The sequence below is a fragment of the Rhinatrema bivittatum genome, chromosome 7, assembly GCF_901001135.1.
Source record: "Rhinatrema bivittatum chromosome 7, aRhiBiv1.1, whole genome shotgun sequence".
Taxonomy (NCBI): Eukaryota; Metazoa; Chordata; class Amphibia; order Gymnophiona; family Rhinatrematidae; genus Rhinatrema; species Rhinatrema bivittatum.
Window position 1 is genome coordinate 45,086,986 of NC_042621.1, and position 20,852 is coordinate 45,107,837.

Below are 20,852 nucleotides of genomic sequence, written 5' to 3' on the forward strand. Positions count from 1 at the left end.
ATATCATAACCTCAATATAAGAACCAATGGCTATATCAAACCATTCAATGAAAAAACTGCATAACGTCTGGAACTTATGTACATGGAGGGAGTACTTCCATATGCAACGTGAATGCTGTCCACTTGAGAAGATTCTGCAGAATGAAAACTATACCGAACGGACTCTCCGGATTCCATGGGCGGGTGTCTGGACTGATCCTTGGTACTACAGGAATGAAAATTAGCAGGTATGAACCAATTTTCCTTTCCCTGTACTTACCAGGATCAGTCCAGACCGCTGGGATGTACCCAAGCTGCCCTAAATGGGGTGGGACCTGGAGAGTCCCGCTCGAAGAACACTAATGCCAAAACAGTCGCCATTTGGAGCACGGACATCCAAACGGTAATGCTTAGCAAAAGTGTGTAAAAATTTCCATGTAGCCACTCTGCAAATTTCCAGTGGCAAAACAAACTGACTCTCCGCCCAAGATGCCGCCTGAAAACGAATTGAATACACTTTCAAACCATCTAGTACTGCGCGCCCAAGACATATATATGTTTGAAGTTATGGCTTCCTTCAACCATCGGGCAATAGTGGCTTTAGTTTGCCTTATGTCCTTTCTTAGGACCACTCCATAAGACAAACAGATGATCAGACAAACGAAAAGCATTAGTGACCTCCAGATAGCGAAGCAGAATCCGCCACTCATCTAATCTTCGCAAGTAGCGAGCCTGAGGCGAATTCAGATCCAAATCCATGAAGGCAGGCAACCCCACTGTCTGATTCAAATGAAACTCTGACACGACCTTCAGTAGAAAGGAGGGCACCGTCCTAAGGGGACGCCCCTGAATCCGAAATCTGAGAAAGGCTTCCTACAGGACAAAGCTTGAAGTTCAGAGATGCACCATGCCGAAGTGATAGCCACCAGGAAAATCGCCTTAAGTGTCAAGTCTTTCAAGGTGGCCTGTTTCAAAGGCTCAAACGGAAGACCGCACAAGCCACGGAGAACCGGATTCAAACTCCAAGAAGGACACACTGGATGAGCCGAAGGGTTCAAATGTTTAGCACCTCTCAGGAAACGCGTTACATCCAGATGAGCCGCCAAGGATGTCCCGTCAATCTTTCCCTGCAAACATCCCAGGACCGCTACTTGAACCCTGAGAGAACTGCACGCCAAGCCTTTCTGTAGACTCTCCTGTAAGAACGCCAGAATATGGACAATTGAGGCGCGCCGCAGCGACATATTCAACCCGCTACACCAGGAATCGAAAACCTTCCAGACTCGAACATAGGTGAGCGAAGTAGACGTTTTTCGCGCCTGTAGGAGGGTGGAAATAACCGAATCCATATAACCTTTCTTCCTTAACTGCCGCCTCTCATAAGCCAAGCTGCTAGACAAAAGCGATCCACTTGATTGAAAAATACTGGACCTTATTTATTTATTTATTTATTTAGCATTTTTATATACCGATATTCAAGTAACATAGTTACCAATCACGTTGGTTTACATTCCAACAATAACCATGACATGAGAATGTCTTACATTAAACCAGGGTCATCAAACTTGGATACAAAGAATTGGGTTTAATACAGAATTCTAAGCAAGATGGATTAACCGGCAAGCCAGATGCTTACTGGTGTAGTGTTCGGTGTTAAGTGCAACTACCTCAGGTTTAATAAAGCGAGAGTACCATTGAAGGAGATGTCAGGACAAAGTCTGCTAGTGTAGGATCTGATGAGGTCGATGATTCAAGAGAAGGCTTGGTTGAACAACCAGGTCTTGAGTCTTTTTTTAAAGGTGCTTGGACATTGTGTGAGCCTGAGGTCTGGAGGGAGCAAGTTCCATTGCTTAGGTCCGGCGGTGGAGAGTGCTCTTTTCCTTAATGCGGTTTTGATATGGGGGGTCTGTAGAGTGCCTTCATATGCTTGTCTCACCGGTCTGGAAGAAGTACGAGGCTGAAATGGGATCATGAGGTCAAGAGGGGTGATGTTGTGTATGGCTTTGTGGATGATAGGTAAGACTTTGAACATAATTCTGAATTGAATTGGGAGCCAGTGAAGGTTCTTTAGGATGGGTATTATATGCTCTCTTTTGTTTGTTTTTGTTAGGATCCTTGCTGTAGCGTTTTGTAACATCTGTAAAGGTTTTATAGTGGTAGCAGGGAGGCCGAGTAACAGTGAATTGCAATAATCGATTTTGGTGAAAATGATTGCTTGTAGGACTGATCGGAAATCTTGAAAGTGGAGGAGCGGTCTCAACCTTTTTAAAACTTGAAGTTTAAAGAAGCAAACCTTTACAGTGTTATTGATGAAGCTTCTGCAGTTCAGTTGGTTGTCCATGATGACTCCCAAGTTTCTGACTTGGGGGGATAAGACTGGTTGAGAAACAAGGTGTGAGTTGGACAAAAGGCGATTCCCCTCTTGGGTGATGAGAAGGAACTCTATTTTGTTGGGATTGAGTATCAGGTTGAGGCTTGATAGAAGGTTGTTGATGGATTGTAGACAGGCATTCCAGAAATCCAGTGTTTTTTGCAGTGAATCAGTAATTGGTATGAGAATTTGAACATCGTCTGCATATAGATAATGGGTTAGATTTAGTTTGGAGAGGAGCTGACAGAGTGGAAGCAAGTATATGTTGAATAGAGTTGGAGATAATGAAGAGCCTTGTGGGACTCCCAGGGTGGAGCTAATTGGGTGTGACTCTTTACTGTTGATCTTGACCTTATAGTACCTGTTCTGGAGGAAAGATTTGAACCACTTGAGGGTGATGCCTTTGATGCCAATGTCATATAGACGATCTATTAGTATAGCGTGATTCACCGTGTCAAATGCCACTGTTAGGTCGAGGAGGATGAGCAGACAGGGTTGGTTTTTTTCGAGGTTCAAGAGGATGGAGTCCGTAAGTGAGATTAGGAGGGATTCTGTGTTTCGTGCTTTACGGAAGCCGAGTTGATATGGGGAAAGTATGTTGTTGTTGTTGTTGTCCAGGAATTCCGAGAGTTGTTTATTTACTATTCTTTCCAGTATTTTTGCGATGAATGGAAGGTTTGCTATAGGGCGAAAGTTGGCAGGGTTGTCTGGAGAGATTCTTGTCAAAGAAGATTCGGTAGATGACCGAGCCGAAGAGGACCGTCCACCGCTAAGTTGATCAGATCTGCAAACCACGGCCACCATGGCCACTCCAGAGCCACGAGAATGACTGAGTCTTTGTGAGCCTCTATCCTTCGCAAGACTTTGCCCACCAATGGCCAGGGAGGAAAGACGTATAGCAGAATGACATGAGGCCACGGCAGGACCAGAGCATCGACACCTTCCGCCCCATGTTCCTTCCTGCGACTGAAAAACCGAGCCGCCTTCGCATTTCTCTGAGTCGCCATCAGGTCCAGGCGAGGAACATCTCACCGACAAGTCACAATATGCATCTCCTCCTCGGAAAGTTCCCCCTCTCCGGTATCTTGATGCTGGCACCTGAGAAAATCCGCCTGAACATTGTCAACCCTGGCTATGTGAGAAGCTGCTAAACAGACCAGATGGCGCTCCGCCCAGAGCATTAGCCAGTCGGCCTCCAATGCCACTGGACGACTTCTGGTTCCCCCCTGATGATTGATGGAAGCCACCATGGTCACATTGTCGGACAACACCTGCACTGATCGATGGCTCACCAGGGGGAGGAAACTGCGCAACGCCAGACGTACTGCCTTGATTTCCAAGCGATTTAAGGACCATTTTGCCTGCTGCTCTGTCCATTGGCCCTGTGCCACCCTCGATTGGCAAACCGCACCCCAGCCGGAGAGGCTGGCGTCTGTCGTCACGATCACCCACTGGGGCTCCTCCAGGTCCAGCCCGCGCTGCACATGGGCCAACTATGTCCGCCATGGGCTTCTCCCAAATTATCAACACTCCCACTCAAAAATCCGGCCACACTCTAGACCTACTCTTCATCAACAACAAAATCTCATCACCAGACTCCCCAACTACAACCCCCATCCCATGGTCGGACCACAGTCTCATCCTAGCCAAACTACAACTCCAGCGCACCCCAACAATTCCAAACAAACGGATCATCGAATACACCAAGCCATGCTCCAGCGATGACCTCGCCAAGTTACTACCGGAAGCATTAAAGAACCTCGACAAAAATGACACCAACACTGCCACGAATGCCTGGATCTCCATAAATGAAGAAATAGCAAAATTACTATGCCCCACAGTAACAAAAGAAATCAAGACATCAACGAACCACAAATCCCCATGGTACACCCCAGACCTAAAAAACACAAAGCGAATCCTACGGCAATCTGAAAAACAATGGAGAAAATCACCAACCACAGAGCTAAAGGACAAATACAGAACCCTCTTCCAAAAATACACAGCAGATATCAACACAGCTAAGCGAAACTTCTATTCAACAAAAATACACGAATACCAATTTAACCCCAGGACACTCTTCTTCTACGTCAAAGAACTAACAGACTCAAATCAAAACGACTCAGCCATGGACGTCACCACCATCTCCAGCGAAAAGCTAGCTCAATACTTCAAAGACAAGGTCAACACCATCATCGCCAAGATTCCACCACCTCCAGCCCAACCCGAAGCAACACAAAATCACTTACTTAACGCCACGTGGTCAAAATTCACTCCGGTTGCATCAACTGAAATTGAATCCATCATCAAAAAAAACAATCCTGCATCCCACCCCGTAGACCCCATCCCCATTAAAACCCTAAAGCTTATCAGCTCGACCATAACCAAGCCCATTACCGACATCATCAACTTTCACTCGAACAAGGACTATTCCCGGACAAGCTCAAAGATGCAATAGTCAAGCCAATCATCAAGAAACCACAACTTGATAAATCTGATCCAGCTAACTACAGGCCGGTATCCAATCTCCCATTCTTAGCCAAAATACTAGAAAAAAACAGTCAACAACCAACTGACAGAACACATTGAAACCTTCGGCATCCTACAATCTGCACAGCATGGCTTCAGAAAACTATTCGGCATGGAAACCCTCCTTCTTACACTGACTGATACCATTCTCAGAGGACTGGACCAGGGTCAATCATACCTCCTGATACTCCTCGACATATCCGCCGCATTCGACACCATCAACCACAGAACCCTCCTCACCAGACTCAAAGAAATCGGATTACAAAACACTACATTCAAATGGTTCGAATCTTACCTCACAAACAGATCATACAAGGTAAAGATAAACACCTCGATCATACAAGGTAAAGATAAAGGTAAAGGTAAAGGTAAAGATAAACACCTCGAATTCCTCCAAAATACCCATCACACATCATCCCTATCATCCACCCTTTTCAACATATACCTCCTTCCCCTTTGCAAACTTCTAACAGACCTCCATCTCACATATTTTGTATACGCAGACGACATCCAAATATTACTCCCAATAAACAAAACCATTGAAAGCACCCTAGACAGATGGAACCAAATTAGCACAAAAATAACGCTTCTACTATCACAACTATCCCTCTGCCTCAACCAGAACAAGACAGAATTCATACTCATATCCAATGATCATCCCTCCGCCTCCCTCAAAATCAACACCACCATAAAGAACACTGGGGTGCAACTCACACCAGCCACAAAAAACCTGGGAGTTACTATCGACAAGGAACTCAACTTCAAGCACCACGTCTCCAACATGATCAAAGATGGTTTCTTCAAGCTGCAAACACTGAAAAAACTCAAACCCCTTCTCCACGCTCACGACTTCAGAACAGTCCTGCAAACAATAATCTTCGCGAAAATCGACTATTGCAACACAATATTCCTCGGTCTCCCCGAAGCCACCATCAGACACCTTTAACTACTACAGAACGCCGCAGCAAGGTCAATTACAAACACAAAAAAATGCAACCACATCACTCCCACACTAAAAGAGCTTCACTGGCTTCCCAACAACCAAAGAATTCAGTACAAAACCCTCATCCTCATCCATAAGAAGATAAACAACAAGGATATGACTTGGTTAAACAATGTCATACTCCCTCTTTCCATACACAGAAACCTCAGGTCCTCAAACACTGGACTCCTAGCCGTCCCAAACTCTAAAACAGCAAACCGCTCATCAACCCGCAAACGTGCCATATCCGTGGCAGGCCCCGCACTCTGGAACTCCCTCCCTCCCCCCATCAGAAATGAACCCTCCACGCAAGTATTCAAAAAACAAATCAAAACATGGCTCTTCAAAAAAGCCTTCCCACCAGACACCTAACTCACCCCCTCCGCACACAACTCTCCCTGAAAGCAGCTCCCCCTATAGCCTCCCACAACCCCTCCCTCTCCCTGCCTCTCTTTACAGCACCACTGCTGTGCAATTTTAGAGCAATCCTGTAAATATCGCTTTCCTAGTCGTTGGCAGTTACCTACTTTCATTGTAAATAAGTAGATCTTGCTACCTAGTTAGCCACATGTTCAGCTTATTGTTTGTTCTCTTCAAATACCATGTATATAGTCTCTTGTTCTTCCCTTCCTGTTACCATGTTACAAACAGTTACCATGTTATAATGTAAAATAAGCAAGTCATGCCTTATTTGTTTTAGTTACATGTAAACCGATGTGATATCTCGATCGAATGTCGGTATATAAAAACAATAAATAAATTAATTAATTAAATTAAATCAACCACCAATGGAGACTGGACCTGGCAGGTTCCAAAACGGCAATCGGATCTGGAACTCTTCCAACTTCGGGTCCCAACGAGAAAGTAACACCCTCTGCAAGGGTCTCATATGAGCAAAGGCCCAAGGGACTAACTCTAGAGCAGACGCCATAGAACTAAGCACCTGCAAGTAATCCCAAACCCAGGGTAGTGATAGAGATAACAGCCACCAGATCTGCGCTGTTAACCTGTCGATTCACTCCTGCGTGTGAGGGACCTTGCCGACTGATGTGTCGAAACGAGCACCCAAGAAGTTCAGCACCTGGGACAGGACAAATTGGCTCTTGGCAAAATTGACAACCCAACCGAGGGATTGGAGCCTGTCCACTACCAACTGAACCGCTGCCCTGCAAAGTTCCTCCTACTTTGCGCGGATGAACCAATCGTCCAGATAAGGATGAACCAAAATCCCCTCCCATCTGAGAGCCGCAGCTACTACCACCATTACTTTGGTGAAGATGCGGGAAACTGTCGCCAATCCGAACGGGAGCGCCTGAAACTGATAATGCTCGCCCAGAATTATGAACCTGAGAAACCGCTGATACTGTTCACGGATCCCTATGTGAAGATACACTTCCGTCAGGTCTAAAGAAGACAAATATTCGCCGGAGTGGACGGCCGCAATGACTGAGCGGAGAGTTTCCATGCGAAAACGTGGTACCCAAAGCGCTTTGTTCACCTTCTTCAGATCCAAGATCGGGCGGAAGGAGCCCTCCTTCTTGGGAACCATGAAATATATGGAGTATCTACTGGTCCTGAACTCCTCCGGCGAGACCGGGACAATGGCTCCCAGCGCTTTCAACCGGCCCAGGGTTTGAGTCACCGCTGTCCGTTTCGCATGGGCCCCGCAGGACGACATCAAGAACAAGTCCCACAACGGGCATGCAAATTCCAAAGCGTAGCCTTGTTCGATGATGCTTAGAATCCACTGGTTCGATGTAATCTTGACCCACTTCTCGAAGGAGAGAGACAGGCGGCTGTCTATCACTGGAACAGAGGAGTGGGCCAGGAACCTTCATTGGGAGGACTTGCCCCCGGAAGATCCCTGAGGACCCCCGTCGCAGAGAGGCCTGCGGCCGCGAAAGGAATGAGACCAAGCCTGAGACCTCGTCAACGACTGACGTGGAGGGAAGGCCGGAGCCCTGCCCTGCCGAAACTTGAGCTGTCCCCGGAACTGAGGGCGCGCCGACCCAAAAGCCCTGGAGGTTTGAGGCTTGTCCTCCGGCAACTTGTACATCTTATTGTCCCCTAGGGATTTGATTCTCACCGAACAAGAATTTCCCTTTAAAGGGAAGATTGCCTAACTGGGCCTCAGAGGAAACATCGGCCGACCATTTGCGGAGCCACAGAAGCCTTCTAGCCAAGACCGCCGAAGCCATAGTGTGCGAGGACGCCCGAAGAAGATCATACAAGGCATCCGCGGTGTAAGCCACAGCTGCCTCCACGCGATCTGCCTGCTCCGCTTCCGCTGGAGGCAACTCCTGCGTGTTGAGCAGCTGTTGCACCCAACGAAGAGTCACCCTTTGCATGAGGCTACTGCAGATTGCCACCCTAACGCAAAGCGCTGTGACCTCAAAAATCCTCTTAAGGACCTCCAGCTTCCTATCCTGAAGATCCTTAAGAGCGGCAGCCCCTGCAACCGGAATGGTCGTCCGCTTAGTGATGGCTGAAACGGCCGCGTCCACTTTTGGGACCCTAAGGACAGCCAAGGACTCGTCTGGCAGCGGGTAGAGCTTCTCCATGACTCGCCCCACCCGAAGGCTGGCCTCGGAAGCCTCCCATTCTCGGGTCACGAGTTGCAGTAGCATAGGGTGAAAAGGAAAAGCTTTAGGAGGGGACCGAAGCCCCGAGAGAAAGGGGTCCCCCTTGGTAGCCTCCGAGCTCGGCTGCGCCTCAATACCAAGCTCCATCAGAACATAAGGGATTAAATGATAAAGCTCCTCCCTCCGAAATAATCTGAGGACCCTCGGGTCATCCCCCTCAACTGGGTGGGCTCATCAATATCCACAAGGAGAGGGTCCAGCGAAGGGGGATACAGTGGATCAGAGGCCGGGGTCCTGGAGAGATACAAATCTGTATGGCCCGTCCTCCCTCTGGAGAAATCAGAACCTCCAGAAAGCCTAGCCACCTTCGCAGGCGGAGGCTCCTCAGCCTGCCACTCAGCCTCGGCCTCCAAAAATGCCTTGTGCATTAAAAGCACAGATTTGGAAGAAAAGGGAAGCTGCCCCTTTAAGGCCCCCACCCCCCACTCGGAGGGGAGCCAGGCACTGGGAGCTGCTGTCTAACGGCTCAAATTCGGTGGGGAGAGCGGAGGCGGGATCTCCCCTCCCCCTGCATCCAGCCCTACACTGGAGCATGGTGGAGGCAAAATGGCCGCCGTTCCTGTGCTAGACGGGGACGGGGCAGGCCGATGCCGGCAGAGGCGTGAATTCCTCCCTGTGCCTCAGGAGCGTGCTGAAAACAACCTGCTGCTGCTCCCCGAGGTCCTTCCCCTCCTGGGAGGCACTGTGTACAAAGGCCATCGCGAGAGAACTGTACCACCAGCTCCCCGCATACTGAACACACCGAACCCCGTGGCATACCAGTGGAGAGGGAGCAAGCACGAGGCCGAAAAAGTTGGCGAAAATCGCCCCTCCGGAGCCCCGGGAAACCTGTGCGCATGGTAGAAAAATAACTCAATTTTTATTTTATTTTTTTAAACACTGACACGCTGCCACCCAGGGGAAAAAACGCCCCTGGGACCTCAATCAAGGCACAGGCAGGCCCCCCAAGGAATTATGCCGTCATAGGGTGCAAGGGGGAGGGACCGGCCCACCAGTAAATCCCCCTACTCACCGGTAGAAGAAGTGGCTCTGGGGAAACGGCTAATGGGGTATCTAACCCCAGCCGTGCCTCAACCAAGGCCGCAGCCTCAGGAGGCCTGAGTCTGCTCATCTCCAGAAAGAAAACTAACTACTTTTAAACAGCTTGATTTAGCCACTGGTAGAAATAAATACCATTAGGTCTTATAATTTCTAGTTTGCTTTGTTTTCCTTGTTTTCTTTTTTCTTTTTTTTTTTTAAAGATCAGGACCACAGGTTCTGTCACCCTTATCTGCTGGAGTCTGAGAAATACTGAAGGATCGCAGGTGGCACACCAGTGTAAGAGGGGGGTGCCTTTTCAGCTTTTTTTCTCTGACTCCATCTGCTGGAAGGGAGACACAACCCAGCGGTCTGGACTGATCCTGGTACGTACAGGGAAATAAAGTTTGTGAGCAGCTGCTGTGGCATGTTCTTGGGAATTTAGATAATTCATTTGACAGTTAAAATAAATGGAAATTCCCCATTTATGTTTTTTTTTACTTTGCAGTTTCCACATACTGCTTTGGGCTTTCAGTTTAATGTGAACTTTCAGGCACAGCTACCTGGTGCTCTTCTCCTATCCCATCCACTCATTGCAATTTGTGAATGGTGTCAGCCAGAGGCCATGCACCCAGGCTTCTCCCTGACATCCTCTTATCCAGGGGCGATGATCACTAATTCTGCAGCAGATGTGAATTGAATAGCTGAGCCAGACCTGCAGTTTTAGGCATTCTATATAGTGAAGTACTGTAGCAACACCTGACACTGGTTTGCATCTGCACATGTGGAGTTTACATGCATGAAATGGCACAGGGGAGAAATTAACTTGTGTAAACCGTTCACATGCACAGCTGGAAATGGACACAGCTGTAAGTGGACAGAGAAAGAACAGCAGGTGGAGCTGGTTGCAGGAGCATGCAAGCCCACACTCACCCACCCAAAATGACTATTACACTCCCAACAGCTGTTGCAGCACAGAGATATTCACATGCATCACTCACACTACCCGCCCCTCCTGTTCCCCAACACTCATTTCCTTAGTGATTGGAACACACATTATCCCGCTGGTGCCCACAGCACAGGCACACCTCAAACATCAAATTGGGCCCAAGCTGTAGAGGAGAGGGATTTAGCAGATCAGTGCCTCTCTGCTGCTGCTTCCATCAGTACAGGTCGCATGGGAAATGTGGGGATCAGCTGTATTGGGGGGTGATTTGAGAGAAGGCATCTAATCTTGTTGGCCTGATTGTCTCTTCAGAAATGAAACCAGTGTTTAAAGTTTTTACTAGAGTGACCACTACGACCTGGGTTCCCACCTTCATGAATCTGCTGCTCATCAGAATCTCCTGCAGGTGACACTGACCTAGTGAAGCATCAGCAACTGAAGAGTTCACAAAGTGTTGTAGCCGTAATAAAAGTAGGAAAATAAATTGATCCAATGAAGAGAGAAGATGGAGAAATAATTCCCCAAAAGAAATTGAACCAAGTACCAGGCAAGCTGCTTCAAGTGCTGCTGCTTTAAGATGCTGGGAGGGCCTGTCAAAAAAGTTAATCATTGTTTAGTTGTTCCTAGGAGCTGCTGGATGCTGCCATCAGCTTAGACTTGCAGCATGTTTTCTGCGGGCTCCCTGCTGGTGGTGCTGGTGCTTGGCCTGCTGCCCCTGGTGGGCTGTCAGAAGTCGGAGCCACTGGCTGGCTTTTCTGAGCAGCTGCTTTTCCGTGGAGCTGATCGCTATGATTTTGCCATCCAGCTCCAGCCTGCTGCAGCCGAGTGTTTCTGGCAGTTTGCGCATCAGAGTGGTTATTTTTACTTTAGCTATGAGGTAAGAGCATGGGTGGCTGTGGGAGGCAGCGATAACATTAGGGCAGGAACTGTTTCAGTCCAGGATTCTTGTGCTAAAATCTTTTTGCCTTTAGCCTGAGCTTATTTGGTGAAAGGTAGGTGCTCTGTGCCCATGAGAGAGCCAGAGCTACAGGTGCATTCTCATGACTTTGTAACAGGGCACAGGCCAAGTAAGAGATGATACAAAGCCACTGCTAGGAGAGAGCTGCACAGTTAAATTCATGTAAATGTCCCAGCAGCAAGCCATCGTCGTAGCTTGGTGCCCTTTCTCTGCTGTGCTGCACTTGCATCATCCAGTATGGCACAGTGCCGCAGAAGGTCATCTCAGCTCTCAGCATTGCAGATTGAGGTCTTGAAACAGATCTAGCCCTGCTGTTTCACTCCAAAGTTAGAACTAGGTGCTCAGTTAATGCTATGTAGTACTACAACGGTGCTAATTGGCTCCCTTTTGATACTTAACATGTTTTATGTTCATTGTAGTGAAGGATGTTCTTTTTAAGGGAGCAGTGCTAGCGAAACTAGAAGTAGCTATTTAAAAGTAAACATTTAAATTTAGCCAAATAAGACTTATTTGGCTAACTTATAGGGAGGAAGAATAGCCTAGTGCCTTGGGCAAGTCACTTTACCCTACATTGCCTCAGGTACAAAAACTTAGATTGTAAGCCCTCTTGGGATAGAGAAATACCTACAATACCTGAATGTAAACTGGTGTGATATCTCAATTGAGATGAATGTCAGTATATAAAAATAATAAATAAATAAATAAACTTACAAGGACTATTTGGGGGCACAGCTATGCCACTAAATATCCCTGTTCGTACCCAGATCAGTCCAGACTGTGGGTTATGCCTCCCTTCCAGCAGGTGGAGACAGAGAAAAACTTGAAGGGCACCCTCTCTTAACCTGGTGTGCTAACTGCATCCCTTCAGTATTTCTCTGTCTCCAGCAGATGGAGGTGGTTCAAAACCTGCAGTCTTGACATGTTTTTGGGTTAGAGACAAGTTCCCTTTAAAACACCATCATTTTCAATCTTGAAAAAGACCAACCTTGTCTCCTCGCGCTGCTGGATCTTTCCTCAGCATTCGACACCGTGAACCACACGAGCCTACTACAACGACTAACAGACATCGGCATCACAGGAGCAGCTTACAACTTGTTTAAGTCCTTCCTAGAGAACAGAACATACAAAGTTAAGATAAACAACAAGGAATATCACCCTATCCAAGTCAAGATGGGGGTACCATAGGGATCATCACTCTCCCCCACCCTCTTCAACATTTACCTTCTCCCACTCTGTCATCTACTTTCTAACCTCAAGCTCACCCATTTCTTATACGCGGATGATATACAAATTCTCATCCCTATTACAGAGACCATACACAAAACCATGGCCTTCTGGGAAAAATGCCTCTCTTCCATCAACGATCTTCTAACCAGCCTCAACCTGGTCCTAAACACCAACAAAACGGAGATCCTTATAATAGCACCGGATCAATCTACCCCACCAACGTCCAACAGCTCTCTAGACTCATCAGGATACGCCACCGCACCTCAAGTCAGAGACCTGGGAGTATTACTAGACAACAAACTTAGCCTCAATAAATTCATAAATAACACTACAAAAGAATGCTTCTTTAAATTACAAGTGCTAAAGAAACTAAAGCCCCTTCTACTCTATAGGGATTTCCGCACAGTACTCCCAAGCCATCATTCTCCCTAAATTAGATTACTGCAACTCACTCCTGCAGGGTCTTCCCGCTTACACCTCCAAACCACTCCAGATGGTACTGAATGCCACAGCAAGGATCCTTACCAACGCCAAAAAAAGGGACCATATCACCCCGATCCTCCAGCACCTCCATTGGCTCCCCATCAAATACAGGATTCAGTTCAAAACCTGCATGATGATTCATAAGGCCCTACATAACATCTCTCCACTCAACTTAACCTTCCAGCTTCAACTACACTCTTCCAAAAAACCAACTAGAAGGGCATACCAGAACAGAATGGTCACACAACCTGCAAAATCTTCCCTGAGGAAACGCGCTCTATCCACAGCGGGCCCGTCTCTCTGGAACTCACTACCACCGGACCTCCACCTTGAGCCGTGCCATTCTACTTTTAAAGTGAAACTCAAGACTTGGCTCTTCCGTCAAGCTTTCCCAGAGAGCTAATGCAAGAAGAAAAAAACAAGCATCCTTGTCTTACAACAATATGTTAATATGTATATTGCATCAGTTATATGTTCCATGTTGGGTTGTTAAGTTGATCCTAGTTGTTCCGTTATAGATTGTATTGTACTATAGATTATCCGTTCATTACATTCGATATGTTCCATGTAAACCGCCTCCCCGGCGATAGTTATTTTTGTTAAATGTGAACCGGAGTGATATGTATTGTATACAGGAACTTCCGGTATATAAAAACCATAAATAAATAAATAAATAAATAAATAAATAAGAAGCACTGAATCTAACAACGAATCAAGCTTTTACAAAAAAACAAAACAGGACTTAAAGCCTCCCAGGGTGTGTCTGCGATCCATTTCTCCTGGTAGAAGGCTCTTCTACCCTCTCACTGTCCTGAGCCGCTTTTAAAAAAATAAATAAAAAATTCAGAGAGCAGCCTGCCATTCTTTTTCTGGGTATTCTGGCCATCGGAGCACATTTTTTTTAGCAAATCGCGCTTCCCTTGCTCTCCTGTCATCCTTGTTCTGCCATGATATTTTTTCCTTTTTCTCAGTCCCCTCCGTGCTGCCACGATGCCATGGCCATCTTCTTGTACTGCCTGCGGGCAGTCTGTCTCCCAGCTCTCCCATGCTGGTTTATGCTCCCAATGCCTCCCCGGTGGGGAGGGCAGTTCTGGACAAAGGACAAGCAGCTTGTTGCAGCCCCGAGGTGCCTTAAAAAGATCTGCACCAGGGAGCTCAGGGCCAATCCGTTCCCCCTCAGCGCAGGAAAGGTGGCCATCTTGGAAACTTTTAAAGAGGCAGAAGCCAGGGCTTTAGGAGCAAGGGAGTTTCCTCCCAATTTTTCTCCAGTCCCTACCAGTCCTGGGGATTTTTTTGACCAGGACCATGATGCTGACCAGGACCAAGATGTTGATGACTGTGAGCCTGATCCCCCTGGTGGGGGAAGGGACTGGTGTGAACACTTTCACCCTAGACTTTGTGCTTTTGATGCACAAGGCCTTTTTGGCTTCTCGAACGGATTCACAGACTCAGCAAAGTGGTGCTTCGCGATTGAGTCGGTCATCTGAGCCTCCAGATAAAATTTCTAAGTGCTCAGATGAGCCTCCAGATAAAGTTCTTAAGAGCTCAGATACTCAGGTAGCGCTTTGAGTCGCTAAATTGCCTGCTCCGCTGGTGGCAAGAGCAGACGCAGTGGGGTTCCGGACGCGCCGACCCCCTTCCTTGCTCCTTCCGGGCGCGTTCTCCAAAGACAATCTGGTAAAACAATCCACTCTGGATGGTGATGACCCGAAGGGGATCCACCTATTTCATGGGGAGGAGCTGGAGCCTCTTATTCCCTCAGTCTTATCCGAATTAGGGGTGGATCTCCCCCAAGTTGCTTTACCTCAAGGTTCTGTAGATCCTGTCTTAGCGAGATTGCAGGCTCCAGCGAAAACCTTTCCCTTGCATCCTATGCTGCACCAGCTGATGACTCGGGAGTGGGAGGTCCCAGATGCCGGTTTGCGGTTAGGAAGGGCTATGGACAAGCTTTACCCCCTACCAGAGGACTCGGACCTTTTGCGGTCCCCTAAGGTGGATGCTTCTGTGTCCGCGGTCACAAAGCATACCACCATTCCCGTCGCAGGGGCAGCAGCCCTCAAGGATCTTCAGGATAGAAAACTTGAAGTTCTCCTTAAGCGAATCTTTGAAGTTTCAGCCCTGGGTATTCACGCAGCGGTGTGCAGTAGTTACATGCTGCGGGCAAGCCTCCGATGGGTACAATTATTGACTTCAAAAGAGCTTCTTCCCGGAGAAGCTGAACAAGCGGAACGTTTGGAAGCGGCGGTGGCTTATGGAGCCGATGCGCTGTATGATCTTCTCCGTATATCTTCCCGCACCATGTCCTCCACTGTATCTGCCGGAGGCTCCTTTGGCTGAGTAATTGGTCAGCTGACGTTTCTTCTAAAACTCATAGGCTCTTTACCGTTTAAGGGAAAGTTTCTCTTTGTGGAGGATCTTGAACAATTGATGAAGTCTCTGAATGAAAACAGAGTTCACAAGCTCCCCGAGGACAGGCCGAGGCCTTCCAGGGGGTTTCCGTGAACCCGAGCCCGTTTTCGAGGACAACGGAGGTTTCGCCAGGCTAGACCACAAGTCACAGGGCAGAAACAACCGGCGCCAAGGACGCAATTCTGGAATTCTTCCTTTCGAGGGCGCTGAACAACCCGTGACTCAAGTGCGACCACGATTGCCTCTAAATCTTCCCAATGAGATCAGGCCGACCCATCCCTCACTATCTCGGGTGGGGGGACGCCTGTCCCAATTCTACGAGACATGGGTCAAAATTACTTCCGATCAGTGGGTTCTAAGCATCATAGAACACGGCTACACTTTGGAATTTGCTTGGCCGCTTCAAGACTTCTTCATGATCTCCCCCTGCAGTGCAACAACCAAGGCTCAGGTCGTACGGCAGACCCTCAACCGGCTCCTGGCTCTTGGGGCTATACAGCCTCAAGCGGAATGGAGGACTGGGCATTACTCCATTTATTTTGTGGTCCCAAAAAAGGAAGGATCCTTCTGGCCTATTCTGGACCTAAAAAAGGTGAACAAGGCTCTCAAGATACCACATTTCTGCATGGAGACCCTACGTTCCGTGATAACTACGGTTCGCAAGGGCAAATTCCAGGCGTCCCTGGATCTGATGGAAGCATACTTACACATACCCATTCGCGAGGATCATCACAAATTTCTTCGTTTTATGATCCTAGGTATGCATTTCCAGTTCTGCGCACTGCCGTTCGGCCTGGCTATGGCTCCTCTGACGTTCACCAAGGTCATGGTGGTAGTGGCAGCGGCCCTGAGGAAACAAGGCCTTCTAATTCATCCCTACCTAGACGACTTGCTCATCAGGGCGAAGTGCAAGGTTCTCTGCATAGAAGCTATCAGCAAAGTCGTCTGGCTCCTGGAATCGCTTGGTTGGGTGATCAATCGGCCCAAAGCAATTTTGTCCCTTCTCAAACGATGGATTTCCTGGGTGCCCGCTTCAATACCAGCATGGGGAGAGTCTTCCTCCAGACAGACAAAACAAGTTGATGGTGCAAGTTTGGTGCCTGCTGTCGCTGCAGCCTCCGAAAGCCTGGGACTACTTACAGGTCCTCGGCTCCTTGGCATCCACTCTGGAGGTAGTCCCCTGGGCATTTGCTCATATGCGGCCATTACAATGTGCATTGCTTTCCCGTTGGGACCCGAAGTCGGAGCAGTTCCAGTTTCCTTTACCAATCACGCCAGGTCCAGTCTGGCGAGGTGGCTGTGCCCGTACAACCTGTCTTGAGGAGTGGACCTCGAAGTCCCGAAGTGGATAGTCGTGACTACTAGAGATGTGAATCGTGTGATCGATCGTCTTAACGATTGATTTTGGCTGGGGGGGGAGGGAATCTGATCGTTGCGGTTTTGTTTTTTTTTAAATCGTTTAAATCGTAAATCGGGGGAGGGTGGGGAAAACCGGCACACTAAAACAACCCTAAAACCCACCCCGACCCTTTAAAATAAATCCCCCACCCTCCCGAACCCCCCCAAAATGTTTTAAATTACCTGGGGTCCAGTGGGGGTCCCCCGGTGTGATCTTCCACTCTCGGGCCACGGCTGCGTTAATAGAAATGGCGCCGGCGCCATTTTGGTTCCTGTCCTCCGACGTCACGAGCGCAGGAGATCGCTCCCGGACCCCCGCTGGACCCCCAGGGACTTTTGGCCAGCTTGGGGGGGCCTCCTGACCCCCACAAGACTTGCCAAAAGTCCAGCGGGGGTCCGGGAGCGACCTCCTGCACTCGGGCCGTATTGCCCTGCAATACGGCCCGAGTGCAGGAGGTCGCTCCCGGAGATCACACCGGGACCCCCCCCACTGGACCCCAGGTAATTTAAAACATTTTGGGGGGGTTCGGGAGGGTGGGGGATTTATTTTAAAGGGTCGGGGTGGGTTTTAGGGTTGTTTTAGTGTGCCAGTTTTCCCGCCCTCCCCTTCCCCTCCCCCCTCCCCCGATTTACGATTTTTGACGATAAATCGGGGGAATTCCTATTGTATCGCGCCTCTAACGATTTTTGATGATTTAAAATATATCGGACGATATTTTAAATCGTCAAAAAACAATTCACATCCCTAGTGACTACAGCTGCCAGTCTTTCTGGCTGGGGAGCTGTCTGTCAGTCCCACTCGGTGCAGGGTCGCTGGTCCCTGGAGGAGTCCAGCTGGTCAATCAATCGTCTGGAAACCAAAGCAGTACGACTGGCTTTGCAACACTTTCTCCGCAAACAGGCGGTCCGAGTTCTGTCAGATAACGCGACGACTGTATCCTACATCAACCGTCAAGGGGGCACCAAGAGTCAAGCCGTAGCAGACGAGGCGGAGCAACTCATGGCTTGGGCGGAAGAAAATCTTGAGCTGATAGCGGCATCGCACATCACAGGGAAAGACAACATACAGGCGGATTTCCTGAGTCAGAAGTGCATAGATCCAGGAGAGTGGGAGCTCTCAGACCAGGCCATGGGTCTAATTTCCCACAGGTGGGGAACACCCCACATGGACTTGATGGTGATGCGGAACAATGCCAAGGCTCCTTGGTTCTTCAGTCGCAGAAGAGACCACAGCGCAGAAGGAGTTGATGCGCTGGTTCTCCCCTGGCCTACCTCCTGTACGTGTTTCCTCCTTGGCCACTCGTGAGCAAGGTTCTGCGCCAGATAGAAGTTCACCTGGGGACCGCTATTCTAGTGGCTCCAGAATGGCCCTGACAACCGTAGTTCACGGATCTGATCAATCTGAAGGTGGACGGTCCCATTTGACTTGGACATCTTCTGCATCTCCTTCATCAAGGCCCTATATTTTTCGATCAGGCAGATCGCTTTTGTCTAGCGCCCTGGCTTTTGAAAGGAGGAGATTGAGGAAGAAAGGGTACTCTGAGGAAGTAATTACTATGCTTCTGCAAGCCAGAAAAACATCTTCCTCGCTGTCATATGCTAGGATGTGGAGAGTTTTCGAGACGTGGTGTCGCAAACGAAGGCTTCTTCCCAAGCAAGCTTCTATTGCTCATATTCTGGCATTTTTACAAAATGGCTTATCCAAGGGCTTGTCTTTTAATTCCCTCCGGGTACAAGTGGCAGCCCTAGGTTCTCTTGTTGGCGGCTCAGTAGCATCGCATCCGGATGTAGTGCATTTTCTCAGAGGAGTAAGGCATTTGATTCTTCCCATCCGTCCTGTATGTGCATCTTGGAGCCTTAATTTGGTGCTTTGCATCTTGTGTGATTCGCCATTTGAGCCCCTTAAGAAGGCGACATCAAAAGACCTAACTTTGAAAACTGTGTTTTTGGTGGTGATCTGCTCAGCTCGCAGAATCTCGGAGCTTCAGGCCCTCTCTTGTAGGGGAACTCTTTTTGAGAATTTCTGAGTTGGGAGTCTCTCTTCAAACAGTTCCTTCCTTTTTGCCAAAGGTGGTCTCGGCCTTTCATTTAAATCAATCAGTAGAGCTCCCGGCCTTTCCTGATTTATCGGCCGACATTCCACATGCGAGAGAACTTCGTTGCTTGGATGTTCGACGATCTCTATTATGCTATTTGGAAGTCACGAACCCTTTCAGACTGTCCGACTATTTATTTGTCCTGTGGAGCGGTCCCAAGAGAGGACAGAAAGCGTCTAAGCCTACGATTGCACGACGGTTGAAAGAGGCTATTTCGTCCGCTTACATTTGTAAAGGACAACCGGTTCCGGAAGGATTGAAAGCCCATTCCATTCGTTCACAGGCGGCTTCTTGGGCTGAATGCCAGTTGGTTTCGCTGCAAGAAATATGTAGAGCAGCTACTTGGAAGACCTTCATACATTTGCTTGACACTACCGCTTGGACGTTCAAGCTCCAGATGTCTGCAATTTTGGCACTGGGGTTCTTTGCACGGGACTCTGTGTCCCACCCAGTATAGGGAAGCTTTGGTATATCCCACAGTCTGGACTGATCCGGGTATGTACAGGGAAAAGAAAATTGGTTCTTACCTGATAACTTTCGTTCCTGTAGTACCACAGATCAGTCCAGACACCCGCCTGGGGAGTGGGTATTTGAGTCCGCACTCATGTATCCGTTTTTAAGGCAGATCGCTCAGAAGAAACGCTACAGGTTGTTTTCAATTTTTTCTACTTCTATGGTTAAAGTTCTATTCCTGAACATACCCAGATCAGTCCAGACCAGTGGGTTGTGCATTCCTACCAGCAGATGGAGTCAGAGAACATAGAACTTTGAGCACTGTTACTTAACAAGAGTGCCACCTGCAGCCCCTCAGTATTTCTCTGACTCCAGCAGATGTTAGTTCCAAACCTGCAGTCTATTAGTTTAAAAAAAAAAATAAAAATTTTTTTTTTACCTAGGATAGACTAGTTTGTAGTTAGTTGTGCAGCTTCCTGAGGTGCTAGGCACTTTTGTGGGCCATCCCTCAGTTGAAGCCAGGCGTGCGGGGGGTTGGAAACCCCTGCCTGCGTCTCACCTGCATCGCTGCCAGTGTCTCGATAGCCAGGGGCTCCTGGTTTCCTCAAGCACTGAGGAGGCTCCTCTCACTCCTTCCTCAGACTCCAACTCTCTCGGGTTAGAAAGAAAGCAAGGAAGAAGCCTTTCAAGTTAGGAGGAGTTCATTTTGGGGATGGGCCATGCTGTTTCGTTGGCAGGCCAGCTGGAGTGGTGAGCTTTTAACCCCGCGGGTCCTCACGACAGCCTGGGGCTCTGGGTAGGTGGGGGGGGGGGGGGGGGGGGGGTAGGCCTTCGTGCACGTGTGAGGCCTCTTTTTATTTTTGCACTGGCAGGGAGTTTTTCTATTTTTAGCTCCTGCAGTCGCGCGAAGGTTTTCTGACTGGAATATTTTTCTCAATGGCACCTCGGCCTAAGTTGGGAAACTGCCGCACGTGTGTGGGCGTCAGGGCAGGCCATAAATGCTAGTTCCCTGTGTTCTGTCTGTTCTTCAGGGCAGGAGGGAACTTCCTTGGGGAGATTAGCAAACAGGCAAGGGCTCCGGGCCACGGACATCAAAGGGGGAGGGTAACTCGTGGCGGCTACCGAAGGAGGAGGCGGCCCCTCCCATTCTTTCTCTGGTGAACCAAATTCCCACGTTTGGGGATGACCCTGGGCCACCGGACCCTCCTGCTGGGAGGTGGTGTTGATTCAGGGGAGCTTTGTCCTGAGTTTGTGCTCCTGCTGCATCATGCGTTCCTGGCTAGGAAACAGGAGATCTTGAAGAGAGCAGCGCAGCCAGAACCTTTGGTTGAACCTCCACCAAAGCGTATACCCACGGGGTCCCCG

The 20,852-nt window shown here is 48.7% G+C and overlaps 1 protein-coding gene across 1 annotated transcript in view; it reads left to right on the forward strand.

Moving 5' to 3' along the window:
- Window positions 1-11,102: 11,102 nt before the first annotated feature.
- TMED6 (transmembrane p24 trafficking protein 6) overlaps window positions 11,103-20,852 on the forward strand; it is a 52,465-nt gene continuing 42,715 nt past the window's right edge. Inside the window, exon 1 of the mRNA XM_029608312.1 lies at window positions 11,103-11,340. Within this exon, the coding sequence (XP_029464172.1) occupies window positions 11,128-11,340 (213 nt within the window). The 5' untranslated portion in view covers window positions 11,103-11,127. The remainder of the gene's footprint in view (window positions 11,341-20,852) is intronic.